The sequence below is a fragment of the Chlorocebus sabaeus genome, chromosome 2 (genome assembly GCF_047675955.1).
Source record: "Chlorocebus sabaeus isolate Y175 chromosome 2, mChlSab1.0.hap1, whole genome shotgun sequence".
NCBI lineage: Eukaryota > Metazoa > Chordata > Mammalia > Primates > Cercopithecidae > Chlorocebus > Chlorocebus sabaeus.
Genome location: NC_132905.1, coordinates 12,486,721 through 12,502,472, shown reverse-complemented (window position 1 = coordinate 12,502,472; position 15,752 = coordinate 12,486,721). Strand labels below are relative to the sequence as shown.

At 48.3% G+C, this 15,752-nt stretch overlaps 1 protein-coding gene across 1 annotated transcript in view; it reads right to left on the bottom strand.

Annotated features, from left to right (window-relative positions):
• The window catches only part of ATP9A (ATPase phospholipid transporting 9A (putative)), a 169,251-nt gene that overhangs the window by 28,706 nt on the left and 124,793 nt on the right, over nucleotides 1–15,752 (bottom strand). The window contains exons 15-17 of the mRNA XM_073005782.1: nucleotides 14,197–14,358; nucleotides 3,534–3,626; nucleotides 2,119–2,202 (exon numbers count right to left, since the gene is read on the bottom strand). Of these exons, the coding sequence (XP_072861883.1) occupies nucleotides 2,119–2,202; nucleotides 3,534–3,626; nucleotides 14,197–14,358 (339 nt within the window). The remainder of the gene's footprint in view (nucleotides 1–2,118; nucleotides 2,203–3,533; nucleotides 3,627–14,196; nucleotides 14,359–15,752) is intronic.

The window sequence follows — 15,752 nt, the reverse complement described above, 5'->3', positions numbered from 1 at the left end:
TTATGATGTTAGCAAAAACCTGGAGGAAAACCAGTCATCTCCTAACGGGCCTGCTCAAAGCACATGCTTTTAAAATTAAAAGGCAGGTAGCATTTATCAGGGCTAGAACGCTTGTTAAATAATGGCTTACAAAGAACTCAAATACATTAGAGAGATCCAGGCACTTTCTCCATGTGGAGCAGGGCAGGGCCCCAGGAAGCATGTCCCCCTCCCTCCCTTGCATTATTTGCCTGCTGGCTTTAGGCCAGGCACCAGAGACACGCAGTGAACAAGACAAGGACCTTCCCCTCAGGGAACACACAATCTATGGGATGGGATGACAATAAATAAGTCAATAATCTGGTTCAACCCCAACATTTTTACAGCTTAAAGAAATTAGGGAGGTCGGGTGTGGTGGCTCACGCCTGTAATCCCAGCACTCTGGAAGGCCGAGGTGGGCAGATCACCTGGGGTCAGAAGTTTGAGACCAGCCTGGCCAACATGGCAAAACCCTGTTTCTACTAAAAATACAAAAATCAGCCAGGCGTGGTAGCACATGTCTGTAATCCCAGCTACTTGGGGGGTTGAGGTTGGAGAATCACTTGAACCCAGGAGGCAGAGGTTGCAGTGAGCAGAGATCGGGCCATTGGTACTACAGTTTGGGCAACAAGAGTAAAACTCTGTCTCAAAAACAAAAAAAAAAAAAAAAAAAAAAAAGGAAAGAAAGAAAAAGAAATTAGGGAGCCGAACCAGGTGCGGTAGCTCACGCTTGTAATCCCAGCTACAAGGAGGTTGAGGCAGGAGGATGGTTTGAGGCCAGGAGTTTCAGACCAGCCTGGGGGGCATAGCGAGACCCCCATCTCAAAATAAATGTGCAAAAAAAAGAGAAAAGAAATTAGGGCTCAAAGAGAACGATTTATGCCACATTTTCCTGAAGGCATACCATGTGCCAAGGATTATTTTTAACTATCAAGGATACAAGAATAAACCAGGTCAGGCGCAGTGGCTCACGCCTATAATCCCTGCATTTTGGGAGGCCCAGGAGGGTAGATCACCTGAGGTCAGGAGATCGAGAACAGCCTGGCCAACATGGTGAAACCCTGTCTCTACTAAAAATACAAAAATTAGCTGGGCATGCTGGTGGGCACCTGTAATCCCAGCTACTTGGGAGGCTGAGGCAGAAGGATCCCTTGAACCTGGGAGGTGGAAGTTGCAGTGAGCCAAGATTACACCACTGCACTCCAGACTGGGCAACAAAAGTGAAACTCTGTCTCAAAAAAAAAAAAAAAAAAAGAAGAAGAAGAAGAAGAACAAACCAAACTTGTAAAGTCCCTGCCCTCAAAAATATTTTATTCCAGAAAGGAGATGGATAAGATCAGTGTTAAATGTGTGTGTGTGTGTGTGTGTGTGTGTGTGTGTGTGTATGAACAGGGTCAAGTTTATATTTTTCTGGCCTCTCCAGATTCAACTTCTAGACATATTTTTTGGCCCCAAATGGTGGCACACAATGATAGTGACAAGTGCAATGAAGAAAGTGAAATGGTGTGATGGATGGAAAGTGAGCGGCCGGGCGCGGTGGCTCAAGCCTGTAATCCCAGCACTTTGGGAGGCCGAGACGGGCGGATCACGAGGTCAGGAGATCGAGACCATCCTGGCTAACATGGTGAAACCCCGTCTCTACTAAAAAATCCAAAAATTAGCCGGGCGAGGTGGCGGGCGCCTGTAGTCCCAGCTACTCGGGAGGCTGAGGCAGAAGAATGGTGTGAACCCGGGAGGCGGAGCTTGCAGTGAGCCAAGATCGCGCCACTGCACTCCAGCCTGGGCGACAGAGCGAGACTCCGTCTCAAAAAAAAAAAAAAAAAAAAAGAAAGTGAGAAGGAGCCTTACACAGGTGGTCCAGGAAGACTTCTTGGAGGACATGGCTTTTGAACTGAGACCCAAAAGAAGCAAGGGAATGGGCCATGGGGCTCTGTGGGTGAAGAGAGTTCCAGGCAGACAGAACAGCAAGTACATAGGCCCTGCACCAACAGTGAACCCAGTGTGCCCAGAATGGCGCGCACAGAATGAGGGATGGTGGAAGGAGTGACTGGCAGGCAGGCATGGCTACAAAGGCAATGGAAAGGTTCCAAAACAACTTACTTCAAAGTCCTGATACTGCTCCTCTGCGAGAGACTTCTTTGCCACCACAAGCACCCGCAGCCCTTCTCGGGCCATGTTGCCACACTGAAAAATAGACCACGGTCAGAGTGGGAGTGGTGCCGAGAGCTCCTGACTTCACTGGGAGGAGGAGGTTGCAGTGAGGAACCACTGCCCAAGTGGACGTGCCCCTCCCACAGGGACAGGGAAAATGGCAAATCAGAAAGTTGCTTTCCCCTACAGCAGTCCTCCCTGGACCAAACCTTCTACAGGGGAGGTTGCAGAGAGGCAGCCGGTGGGCCAAACACGGCCCACACACAGATTGTCTTTGACTAGCACATACATGTTTCCAGAGTCAACATTCTATGGTCTCACACACTAATCTGGATTGCTGAATGGGTGGAAGAACTGAGCATCTGACAAAACCAGGTGCATTTTCCCAAATCACCACAATCAATGATGGCTGAGGAGCGGTGGCCTCCGCGTGTTCCCAGGACGCGGAGGTGTCAAGTGAAGAACACTTCAGCACGTTTTACATGCAAAGTGCAACTCTGCTCAAAATCACAACCTGCTTGTTCATTTGCATTCACTGCCAGGCCCCTGTAGACGTTTGAGTTTGCAACCCTCAAGCTGACAATCTAATGCAAAATGTAAATTCCCCACCTAGAGCTAAGAGATGGGACAAAAGTGGCCCGAAAAGCCTGAGCACTGCTTCCCTCCTGCTGCTGGCCAACTGTCCATGTCACAAACCGGGTTGGGCAGCCCCTGATGGGGCCCCCACAGACCCCATCTCCTGGAACTCACATTCTGTTATAATTGCCCACCCTTTGAGTGTGTGCTGGCCCTAGTGACTTGTCCCTAACAAACAGGATGGGCGAGAGTGAGGGGATGTCACATCTGAGATCAGGTTAGTAAAGACAGTGACTTCCATCTTGTTTGCCCTCTCTTGATCCCTCACCTGCTCTCTTTGATGAAGCCAGTTGCCAGTCTGTGAGTGGCCCTATGGGAGAGGCCCACCCGCAGGGATAGAGGGCAGCCTCTGGCCAACAGTCAGCAAGAACCGAGACCCTTAGTTCAACAGTCCAAAAGGAGCTGACTGCAGCCCACAACCACTGAGCTTGCTCCCAAGTGGATCCTACCCCAGTCAAGTCTTGACATGAGACCACAGCCCCAGCCAACATCTGAATTACAGCCAGTGGGAGGCCCTGAAGCAGAGGATGCAGTTCAGCCACACCAGGATCCCTGACCGACAGAAACCATTATATATCAATTGGGTGCTGCTTTAAAACAGCTACATTTCAGGGTGGTTTGTTACACAGCCACCAATAACAAATACAGAGACCCACCTTACCATGCAAGGGGCTGCCTCTGCAGAACATGCTTCCAAGGCCTGGTCTAACTTCCTGCGTCACACTTACCTCTTCCTCCAACCAGTCGTTATACTGCACAATGCCAGCCATGACCACATCTGCTCCCTTCATGTAAAACGTAATTTCTCCAGTTGATTCATCCTAGAGAGGGAGGCCAGAAGGAATGAGAAACTGAAAGGAACACCCTCTTTCGGCTGCAAACCTGCTTCCCATGACAGACGGTATATAAAGTGCACTTAACAGACACCAGTGTTTTTTCACTTGGCTGAGGATGAAAAGCAAGAAGGGGCTTCATTTAGGGACAAAGGCTACAGAAAGTAAAAGGAGAACTCGAAGCATTTGGAAGATTATTCAATGATGAAAGCAAGATCAAATGGATTTAAGACCTTTGTTTTGAAAGTTATTACTATTTCAACCGGAATAAACTCGCATGCTATGATTTTAGATCTACACTTGGAACTGCAGATATCATCAAACTGTGGTCCACCAAAAGAACAGGGAAGATAAGGACTAGAACAGGGAGTCTCAACCTCATCACTGTACACATTTGGGGCGGGATAAGTCTTTGCTCTGCGGGGCCCCTCCTGTGCACTGTACAATGTTGAGCAGCAGCCCTGGCCCCTACGCACCAGATGCCAGTCATACTCTCCATGGTGACAACCAGAATGTCTCTAGACTTTAGCAAACGTCTCCTGGGGGCAAACTGGCTGTCTCAGCTGAGAGTAATTCCAGATCCCTAAGTCTGAGGACCCGCCTAGAGATCCAATTACCCAGAGTTTCAGTACACCCTGACCAGATTTTCTGGGTAGTGGGTAGCACCATGGCACAGGCATCAAATGCTTGGGCCAAGTACCAGTTCCTAGTTGTGCACAGCTGGACAAGCTTCTCCTCTTCCCTAAACCTCAGTTTTCTCAACTGTAAAAGAGAAATCAAGCACGTAGCACAGAGACTGATGCACAAAAAGGGCCCCTCAGTGGTATAACTGCTGCTGGGATGAGAGGGACTTCCCAAGTCCCCAAGCCATACTGTACATAAACAGCAAGGCTCAGCCCAGTACTCTCAACAGGGCACTGTGGCCCTCCAGAAGACATGTGGCAATGTCTGGAGACACTCTAGGTGTCAACGCAGGCGATGTCCTACTAGCATCTGATGGGTGGAGGTCGGGGTGCTGCTCACCCTCCTGCATCACACAGGACGCCCCCAACCACCACCAGGAATTCCTCCAACCCTAAAAGTCAACAGTGCTGAGACTGAGAAGTCCTGGCTTTGAGGAACGATGGCGCAGCCACAGATCCTTCCCCCATTTTCCCCCAATGATTTGCGTCGCTGGGAGGTGGGAGGCAGCAAAGACAGGCAAGAAAATTCAGCATGGCCATCAACACCTTGTGCCTACATTTTGCTACTCCAGGAAGCCCAGAATAAATGCCCGTAAAGTCTTCACTGAATATGGAACCATGGAGACAAAAGAGACTGCATCTCAAGCCGGGTGTGGTGGCTCACACCTGTAATCCCAGCACTTTGGGAGGCTCAGATGGGTGGATCACCTGAGGTCAGGAGTTCGAGACCAGCCTAGCCAACATGGTGAGACCCTGTCTCTACTAAAAATACAAAATTAGCTGGGTGTGGTGGTGCATGCCTGTAATCCCAGCTACTCAGGAGGCAAGGCTGGAGAATCACTTAAACCTGGGAGGCAGAGGTTGCAGTGAGCTGAGATTGCACCATTGCACTCCAACCTGGGCAACAAGAACGAAACTCCATCTCACAAAAAAAGTGACTGCATCTCAGATGCAAATGCGCCATGCTGGCTTCTGATTAGCCCAGTCCCGTGAACACCCCCGATTCCTACTTAACTCACCGTCCTTCACGTAAGAGCATATCAACCTTGATGTTATCACACAAACTACAGGTGATGACACATACAGCCTTCTCGACTCTCCTGCAAGGTGCCTGCAATTGTCCAGCTGGGGCACGCGGACCCTTTCCCTGTGGTATAAGCCCTGGGTCTAGGGAGTAACAGTGTGGAGATGCACCTGTTTTGCTGCCACCCAAAACTACACTTCTGTCTGTTCAGCTCCCCCAAAAACCACGCTACTATCTGTAAGTTTCCCCAATAAAACACCCTTTAACAACAAACTGGATTTGTCTGCCTTGTTCTTTGGTTTCGGGCTCCTTCGGGGGCCACTTTGCCTATACAGCCCTTTCATGGAACAGAAATACCCAAAATCAGATTAGTGGTAGAGTTTCCTCTTTTATTATAACTTTCAAATGCCCCTTAATCACCGACAATCTTTTAGAACAACATGCTGACTCATAAAAGCACCCCCAGGCCAAGACAGGCACCCACGTTGAAAAGCGTTCAACTGCACACTTTATCTTTGATAGACTGCAGCTATGCCTGCTCTTGACGCAGGCCAAAGAGAGCTGTGGGGTCTGCACATGAAAGCATCAGAGGTTTTATTTTTTCCTTCCCCCCCACAACCAAAGGGTGCTCAACAACATGGCTGTAGGAAATGATGCTCCCAGCCCAGCTTCCTCACTACGAAAAGGGCTCGAGCGAGTTCAGAAGTTCTGTCCAATATAAATACCGCATCGACGATCCCCTCCCATGAGTCACTTCCTCCCACGGAGTTCATCACAAGTTTACTTTGTTCTCATATTATGGCAAGATTACGCCATAAATTTACAGAGATCGGCCGGCTGTGTGGCATTGTTTGGGGGCCTCATCTTTTCCCACTGTGGTCGGCATCTGGCACCTGCTCAAAGGCCTCTTTTAGTCCAGCAGTGACAGTGCTATGATGATCTACAGCCACGATCCAAACCCGTGGCTCCACGTGGGAAGGGGGAGAAGGCATCGGAACATCTTGTACGCCACGAAAACAAAACAGGGACACAACCTTCCTGCAAAAAGACAGCACACAAGTCCTTCTCCAACCTTGCCTGATTTCTTAAGAGACAAAGATTCACACAAGGAAATGGCCTTGTTTTGTGGGTGCAAGAAGGTGCCATCTTGCACTGTGCGTGTGCTTACACGTGTTTCAAAAAGAGACCATGGAGACCCAAATTGGGGCTGTCCACAGTCACTAAACCAAGTCGAGAGAAGTTTTCTTTTTTTTTCTTATTCTTATTTTTTTCTTTTATTTTTTTGAGACAGGATCTTGCTGTGTTGCCCAGGCTAGAGTGCAACAGCACAATCACGGCTCACTACTGCCTCAACCTCTTGGACTCAAGTGACCTCAACCTGGACCTCCTGACCTCAACTTCCCTAGCAGTTGGGACTACAGGCATGCACCACCATGCCCAGCTAATTGTTTTGCTTTTTGCGATGATGCCCAGGCTGGACGGAAACTCCTGGGCTCAAGTGATCCTCCTGCCTTGGCCTCCCAAAGTGTTACAGGCAAGAGCCACCGTGCCAAGCCTAGGAGAAGTTTTATAACCGAACTAAAACTTCCTCACACCACATACTTGGACAGTCATTTGCATACAGCATTTGGGTTATATGAACACATCACAACAGGGTTTCTCAGGCCCTTCCTCATGGTGGGGGCTGTCCTATGCATTGCAGGATGCTGGGCAGCATCCCTGCTCTCAACCTATGAGATGCCAGCAGCACTCCCAGCCTCTGGTTGTGACAACCACAAATGCTGCCAGACACTCTTGAATGCCCCCAGGATGAGAATCACCATATTAGAGGAGTGTGGTGAGGTTTGTGCCAAGGGGAGAACTAGTCCAAAAGCCCCAGAGGCCCAGTTCCACCCACCCAACCAAAGATAAAGAGACAAGTCAGAAAATGAGAAAAAATAGCAAAATAATACTTATTTCATTAAAGACAACCTCACCAAGATGGACATTCACAGCACTATTTTTAGTAGTCAAAACCAAGAAACAGGCTAGGCGCAGTGGCTCACACCTGCAATTCCAGCACTTTGGAAGGCCAAGGCTGGTGGATCTACCTGAGGTCAGGAGTTCGAGACCTGCCTGCCCAACATGATGAAACCCCGTCTCTATTAAAAAATGCAAAAATTAGCCAGGAGTGGTGGCGCGCAACTGTAATCCCAGCTACTCAGGAGGCTGAGGCAGGAGAATCACTTGAACACAGGAGGCAGAGGTTGCAGTGAGCCAAGACTGCGCCACTGCACTCCAGGCTGGATGACAGAGTGAGACTCCGCCTCAAAAAAAAAAAAAACAACTGAAATGAGACACAGCCTAAACAGCCAAAAAATAAGTTAATGAATGAAATAGTGGCATATTCTTTCAACAGAACACTACATGTGCATTAAAAATCATTAAAATCAGATTTTAATAATACGAGAAAATTCTCATCGTATACATAGTTCAATGAGGGAGGAAGTTTAGGAAGCCTTCTATGGAGTTCAGTGCCAATTTTATCAAAATGTGTGTGGATATTTACACTCGGATATGCTTAGAAAAGAGACTGAAAGGAAAAGGTAAAAGGTCTTTTGGGGGGTGAAAATGGAGATGAATTGGTCAGGCACGGTGGCTCATGCCTGTAATCCCAGTACTTAGGGAGGTTGAAGCGGGAGGACTGCTTGAGGCCAGAAGTTTGAGACCAGTCTGTGCAACAGAGAGAGACTTTGGCTCTACAAAAAAATTTAAAAATGAGCTGGGCGTGGCAGTGCATACCTGCAGTCCCAGCTACTTAAGAGGCAGAGGCAGGAGGATCCCTTGAGTCTAGGAGGTCAAGGCTGCCATGAGTCATGTTCATACCACTCCAGCCTAGGTAACAGAGCGAGACTCTGTCTTGAGGAAGAGAGAAGAAAAAAAGGGAGGGAGAAAAAGAAAGAAGGAAGGAAGGAGAAGGAAGGAAGGAAGGAAGGAAGGAAGGAAGGAAGGAAGGAAGGAAGGAAAGAAGGAAGGAAAGAAAGGAAGAAAGAAAGGAAAGAAAGGAAAGAAAAAGAAAGGCGGAAAGAAAGAGAAAGAAAGAACGAGAGAGAGAGAAAGAAAGAAAGAAAGCGAGCGAGCGAGCAGGAAGGAAGGAAAGAAAGAAGAAAAGGGAAAGGGGAAGGGGAAGAGAAGTAAAGGAAAAAAGAAAAGAAAAGGGAAAGGAAGAGGGAGAGACAGAAAGGAAGGAAGGAAGGAAGGAGGGAAGGAGGGAGGGAGGGAGGCAGGGAAGGAAGGAAGGAAGGAAGGAAGGAAGGAAGGAAGGAAGGAAGGAAGGAAGGAAGGAAGGAAAGGCAGGCAGGCAGTTTTGATCCCCCTCTTTACCTGTAATTTTTTGTTCTAAATGCCTTAACTGTGAATGTTTTTCAATAACCTGGGAAGGGGCATGCCAGGTTAAAACGAAAATAGATTTGCCTATCTGACAGCATCACAGACTCTCAAGCACAGAGTCCCTGTTCTTCCTGCTGGAAGACACATGAGCCACATCTCAAAAAAATGTAACACGTCCTTCATAACTAGATGAAGAGTGGCATATGCCATTCACTGATTCTAGAATGGCTGATATTAGGGACTGTTCAATGATGAGTCAACCTTTAAATGACCTTAGCAGAGCCCACGGCCCTAGATCTTGAAAAAATTCAGGCTGGAACAAAATTAAAGTAATTCCATAGGAGATAATGACACTCATTCCCCAGGAAACACCCCACCCACAGGATTTATGCTGCTGCTTCCAGACCACAGATGTTCTTGACATCAGATGCACGCTCAAGATACAGTTTAGAAGCCAGGGATCCAGCCAGGTGTGGACCAGTGGGAAAAGCAGCAGCTGTGTGGGAGAGAAAGCTCCGTCTCCACCCAAGAGTTGCCAAGGACACAGGCCTACAGAGTCTGAAAGAACCTATTGGCCTCTGGACATAAAAATCCCCTAACGTAGGGCCAAACACGGTGGCTCACTCCTGTAATCCCAGCACTTTGGGAGGCTGAGGCGGGTGGATCACCTGAGGTCAAGAGTTTGAGACCAGCCTGACCAACATGGAGAAACTCCACCTCTACTAAAAACACAAAATTAGCCAGGCATGGTGGCACATGCCTGTAATCCCAGCTACTCGGGAGGCTGGGGCAGGAGAATCGCTTGAATCCAGGAAGCAGAGGTTGCAGAGAGCTGAGATCACGCCATTGCGCTCCAGTCTGGGCAACAAAAACGAAACTCCGTCTCGAAAAAAAAAAAAACACCCTAACGTGTGACATTTCAGGCACATTCATGGTGTGCGTCTCTGGTTCCTCAACACAAGAGCTCATTGCCACCTCCATCTCCTCCAAAAGCCTTTAAAGTGGCTCGCAATGACCCACACCTCCTGGTACTCATGCCGTGCGTCAGCCACCCCGCTGGAATGGGGCTGGACCCAGTGACTTGCTTCTGATAACGGCATGAGGCTGACGTGAGGGAGGTCACCTCTGAGAGTGGGTGACAGAAGACTGTGACTGCCATCTCATTCACTCTTACCTGCCCACTCTGATGAGGCAGCTGACGTGGAGCTGACTACAGGGAGGCCCACATGGGAAGGCACTGAGGGTGGCCTCTGGCCAACAGCCAGGAAAGAACTAAGGCCCTCAGTCCAACAACCCACCCAGAGCCGAACTCTGCCAACACCACTGACGTCTGTATGTGGATCCTACCACCATAGACTCTTAGATGCCTTAAGCCCAGGCTGTGAGAGACCCTGAGCCAGAGGACCTAGCCAAGCCTGCCACAGAAACTGTCCTGGCCACAGAAACTATCAGTTAGCAAACAGAAAATAGAGCCCCCAGTTAGGTGTAGTGGCTCATGCCTGTAATCCCAGCACTTTGGGAGGCCGAGACGGGAGGATCATTTGAGCCCAGGAGTTTGAGATCAGCCTGGGTGATACAGTGAGACCCCATCTTCACCAAAATGATAAGAATTAGCAAAGCATGGTGGTGTGCACCTGTAGCCCCAGCTACTTGGGAGGCTGAGGCAGGAAGGTTGCTTGAGCCTGGGAGGTCGAGGCTGCAGTGAGTCGGGATTATGCCACAGAAAGAAAAAAAGAAAAGAAGAGAAGAGAAGAGAGAAGAGAGAAGAGAGAAAAGAAGGAAAGAAACGGAGGGGAGGAAGAAGCAAGGAAGGAAGGAAGGGAAGGAAGGAGGGAAGGAAGGAGGGAGGGGAGGAGAGGGGAGGGGAGAAGCAGAGAGAATGAGGGGAGGGGAGGAGAGGGGAGGAGAGAAGAAGGGAAAGGGAAGGGAGCAGGAAGAGGGGAGGGGATGGGAGAGGGGAGAGAGGAGGGGAGGGGAGGGGAGAGGGGAGGGGAGGAACTTCCTTATTCCAGGCAAATACATTTTCTGGAGTGAGGGAACACATTTCCCTGTGAGAAAGACCCCAGTGGATGTGTAAGACCATAAATAATACTGACCCCATATACATTATGATTTTTCCTACACATACATACTTATGATAAAGTTTAATTTATGAATTAGGCACAGTAAGAAATTGACAATAACTTATAACAAAATAGAACAATTATAATACGCTGTAATAAAAGTAAATACGGCTTGCTTGAACACAAGCACTGATACCATAACAGCCAATCTGAGGGTTCCTGAGTGTCTAGCAAGCAGGCAGGTAGATGGCGTGAGTACACTAGACAGAGGTGATTCATGACCTGGAGGATGGAGTAGGATGGCATGAAATTCATCACACTACTCACAACGACACACAACTTAAAACTTATGAATTGTTTATTTTGGGAACTTTCCATTTCATATTTTTAGACTATAGTTGACCATGGGTAACTGAACCTGCAGACAAGTGGGGATTATCATATTGCTGTTTTAAGCCACTAAATGTGGGGTAATCTGTTATGAAGCAACACGTAGTTAATATCCTACCCTAACATTACTGTTGGTCCTTTGTGAACTTTTCAACGTCCCTCTCGTCACACCCCAGCCCTAACCTCTAAGTCCTGGGGTAGAGAGCTGGGAGCTGGAAGCCAGGCAGCCTGGAGTGAGTTCCAGCTCCCCCAATTCCAGCTGTGTGAACTGGGATAGGTTTCCCAGCCCCCTCAATTCCAGCTGTATAAACTGGGACAGGTTTCCCAGCCCCCCAATTCCAGCTGTGTGAACTGGGATAGGTTTCCCAGCCCCCTCAATTCCAGCTGTATAAACTGGGACAGGTTTCCCAGCCCCCCAATTCCAGCTGTGTGAACTGGGACAGGTTTCCCAGCCCCCCAATTCCAGCTGTGTGAACTGGGACAGGTTTCCCAGCCCCCTCAATTCCAGCTGTGTGAACTGGGACGGTTTCTGAGCCTCCTTCCACTTCAATTTTCTCCTCTGCCAAACATCAGTCCTAATGGCACCTACCTCACATGGTGACGTATTAAATGAGTTACTTTATGCAAATCACTTAGAACAGCCTCTGGCACACAATAAGCCCCATTTAAATGTTACCTGGGCAGGGTAATCCCAACACTTTGGGAGGCCAAGGTGGACGGATCGCTTGAGGTCAGGAGTTCCAGACAAGCCTTGCCAAGATGGCAAAACCCCGTCTCTACTAATAACACAAAAAATTAGCCAGGACTGGTGGCGCATGCCTGTATTCCAGCTACTCGGGAGGCTAAGGCGAGAGAATTGCTTGAACCTGGGAGGCGGAGGTTGCAGTGAGCTGAGATGGTACCGCTGTACTCCAGCCTGGGTGACAGAGTGCAACTGTGTCTCAAAAAATAAATAGTTACCTGTCATTCCTGTCATTCTTCTTACTACTACTGCTGCTAGTGGCTATTACCATTTCTACTACTACCCCAGAGGTGCCCATGGCACTAAAGATATACAGTAAATGATCAAGGAGAAGAGTGGTGAAAAGCTAGGAAGGCGAGAAAAAGATTTGAGTTTTTTATTTTAAGTATCTTATTTGATAACTTCCCTAACATTAAAAAAAAAAAAAAAAGACAACTGGCAATCACTGCTGAATCCTGCTCACGTCGGCACTGACTGTGAGTTACCGCGTGCCAGGCAGGAAAGCTAGGCACAGGAGACATGGGATGACCAAAAGGATCCTGGCCCCTGTTCTCACCTGCAGGGAGAAAAGACAGGTGGTGACAAGCAAATCCACAGGAAATCAAGAATTTCAGTGTGACGAATGCTATGGACGAAGAAGGAGATGCTATAAGAGGTGGTCGGAAGTCAAGGAACCTGTAAGGCTGAAGGAGAAGCTGACAAGCCAAGCCTTAGCTGAAAATACTCCACCAGCAGGCAGGGGGCAGGGCCACGTGCCCAACAATCTACGTTACCAATTTCTACCTCTCCTAATGCACTTGATTTTTTTTATTTCCATAGGTTTTTGGGGAACACGTGGTGTTTGGTTATATAAGTTTTTAAATGGTGATATGTGAGATTTTCATGCACCCATCACCTGAGCAGTATACACTGAACCCAACTTGTAGTTTTTTTTATCGCTCACCCTCCTCCCACTCTTTCAGCCCCCCTGACTCCCCAAGTCCATTGTATTATTCTTATGCCTTTGCATCCTCATAACTTAGCTCCCTAAGTGAGCACATACAACATTTGGCTTTCCATTCCTGAGTTATTTCACTTAGATAATAGTCCCCAATCCCTCCAGTTTGCTGCGAATGCCACTAATGCATTCCTTTTTATGGCAGAGTAGCATTTCAACATATTCATATATATATATATATATATTCTTTCCTCCATGAGGCATGAAACACTTAGGTAGATCAGGGTGGAGAGGATTCCCATTTGTTAAGAAAAAAAAGAAAAGAAAAAAGTCCAGAAAAAATGAAAGAGGCTTATTCCAAAGATTCTTAAGATTTGAAGCAGAGTTTTCTCCAACCAAGATAAATAATGTGAAGAATCACCCCATTCCAAAATAGGTGTGGGACTGAACCAAGTAATTTGTATTTTTAAAGCTCCCTTGGAAAAATCAGATGATCATGCAGGCTTCAGAACAACCAGACCAAGTGGCATATGAATACCAGATTTTCCATGCTCCCCAGGATGGAAAGTGTGGTCTCCACGGGTAAAGAGAGAAAATAGAGGCATGGGCACAGTGGCTCACACCCGTAATTCCAGCACTTTGGGAGTCGCAGGCAGGAGAATCACTTGAGGCCAGGAGTTTGAGACCAGCCCGAGCAACACAGTGAAACCCTGTTATCTATAAAAAATTTAAAAAATGAGTCAGCCATGGTTTTGCAAGCCTGTAGTCCTAGCTATTCGGGAGGCTAAGGTGGGAGGATTCTTATGAATAAATTCTTTTAATAAGAATTTAAAAATTAAAACATTTTAAAAGAGCAAATAGAAAAACAACATATCAAATCAAATCAGGCTCTTCAGACTGGCAAAATTTTTTAACGCGCCCGGCCACAAGGTACTCTTTTAGAGTGATGAAAATGTTTTGAAACATGAGGGAAGTGGTGGCTGAGCAACACTGTGAATGGACAAAATGCCACTGAATTTTTCACTTTAAAATGATATTATGTGAATTTCACCTCAATAAAAAAAATCCATATTTAATATTAAACAAAAGAGAATGAGAGATGTACTACCAAGAAATCCCCAATGGATGTTCTCTTTAACTTTCACTCCGGAACCAGGGACACCATAAGCTGATCAGAGTTACGAGGTGTGTCCAACCAAAGAACTAATTTCCTTTCTGCTTAGGGAATGATATTCCCTGGTTAGTCTGGGTGACAGATACCACAGTAAAGAGGGTTAGAAAGAATGTCAACCCACATGCAGCACACCTGGGGTTCTTAACCACTTTAAGCCATGAATAAAAATGACTCACCCGCACGATGATGCCCATACGTTTGCTTTCGTAGGTGAAAGGGAAGATCTGCAGGATGGTGAAGTTCAGGATCTGGTCGCCAGGGGTCCTCAGCTGCATGGAAGACTGGTCTCGGCCCACCAGGGTTAAGCCCACACTTTCGGTCCACTGTACCAGGGCCACCTAAACATAACACAGGGTCGCAGGTCAGATGCACAGCCGAGAATCCGGGTGCACAGGCTGTGCCGTGAACACAAAGGCTTCGGAAGGGGGCTCAGAGACAGGGGAATCACAGCAGTCACTGCCCTTGGGGATGCCAAGTGCTAGCCCACGACAGTGTCTGTTCCTCTGGGTCTGTGAGGGCTGTCACACTGAGAGCTGCCCCTCTCAAATAAGGCACAATTCATCTTTTCTAGGTTCAAAGCAGGCTGCACACCAGAGGCATGGCGGAAAGAGATGGCACAGGATTGACAGTGACTGCAACCGGGCGCAGTGGCTCAGGCCTGGAATCCCAGCACTTTGGGAGGCCGAGGTGGGTGGATCACCTGAGGTCGGGAGTTCCAGACCAGCCTGGCCAATATGGTGAAACCCTGTCTCTACTAAAAACACAAAAATTAGCCACATGTGGTGGCACGTGCCTGTAATCCTAGCTACTTAGGAGGCTGAGGCAGGAGAATCGCTTGAACCCAAGAGGCAGAGATGCAGTGAGCTGAGATCACGCCATCACACTCCAGCCTGGTTGACACAGTGAGACTCTGTCCCCGTCCCCCCTCCCCCCAGAAAAAAGAGTGATTGGCACAATTATGGATCACTCCTGGAAGACTCTGCAACAAGTTAAACAACAAAAAAGGAAGAGAATGCTGACTGACACGGCCCTTCACCTTCAGACTCTCCTTTCAGTCTCATGCACTGCACTGGGGGAGCATCTTCAGTGGTTCTCAACTGGGCGACTCTGTCCCCCAGGGGACCTGCGGCGACATTTGGGGGAATTTGTACTTGTCACAACTGGAAGGAGGTAATGCTGGTATCCAGTGGGCAGAGGCCAGAGATGCTACAAAACATCCCGTAATGCACAGGACAGACCCCACCAGAGAATGATCTGGCCCCAAATGTCAACAGTGCTGAGGTGGAGAACACAGGTCACACAGAAGAGGAAACCAAGGCTCAGAGCAGTTAATGAAGTGCCCCAGGTGACAGCGCTGGTATATGGTAAAGCTAGGCCAGGCTGGCACCTAGATCCTCCTGGTGCAAAGTTCCACAGCACACACTCTTCCCTTCCAGGAGGCATCACGCAGGTGTCGAGTCAGAACCTTCTCATGGCCTCAGTCAGACGTGCTCAGCTTAAGGTCAAAGGCATGAGGGTTGCAAACTCCAAGACAGGGGCCAGAGTGGTGATGCAAATAGCGAAGAGGGCTGAGTGGGGGCTGTGGCAAGCAGGCGCCAGCCCCAGCCAAAGGGGCTGCTGCCACTATACACACAGGTGACGGTTACTGCCCTGCAGGGACGAGGGCCAGGGTGGATGGAGCTTCCAGTTTCTCAAGAAAAAACAGAAATCTAGCCTTCTCCCCGAGATGGCC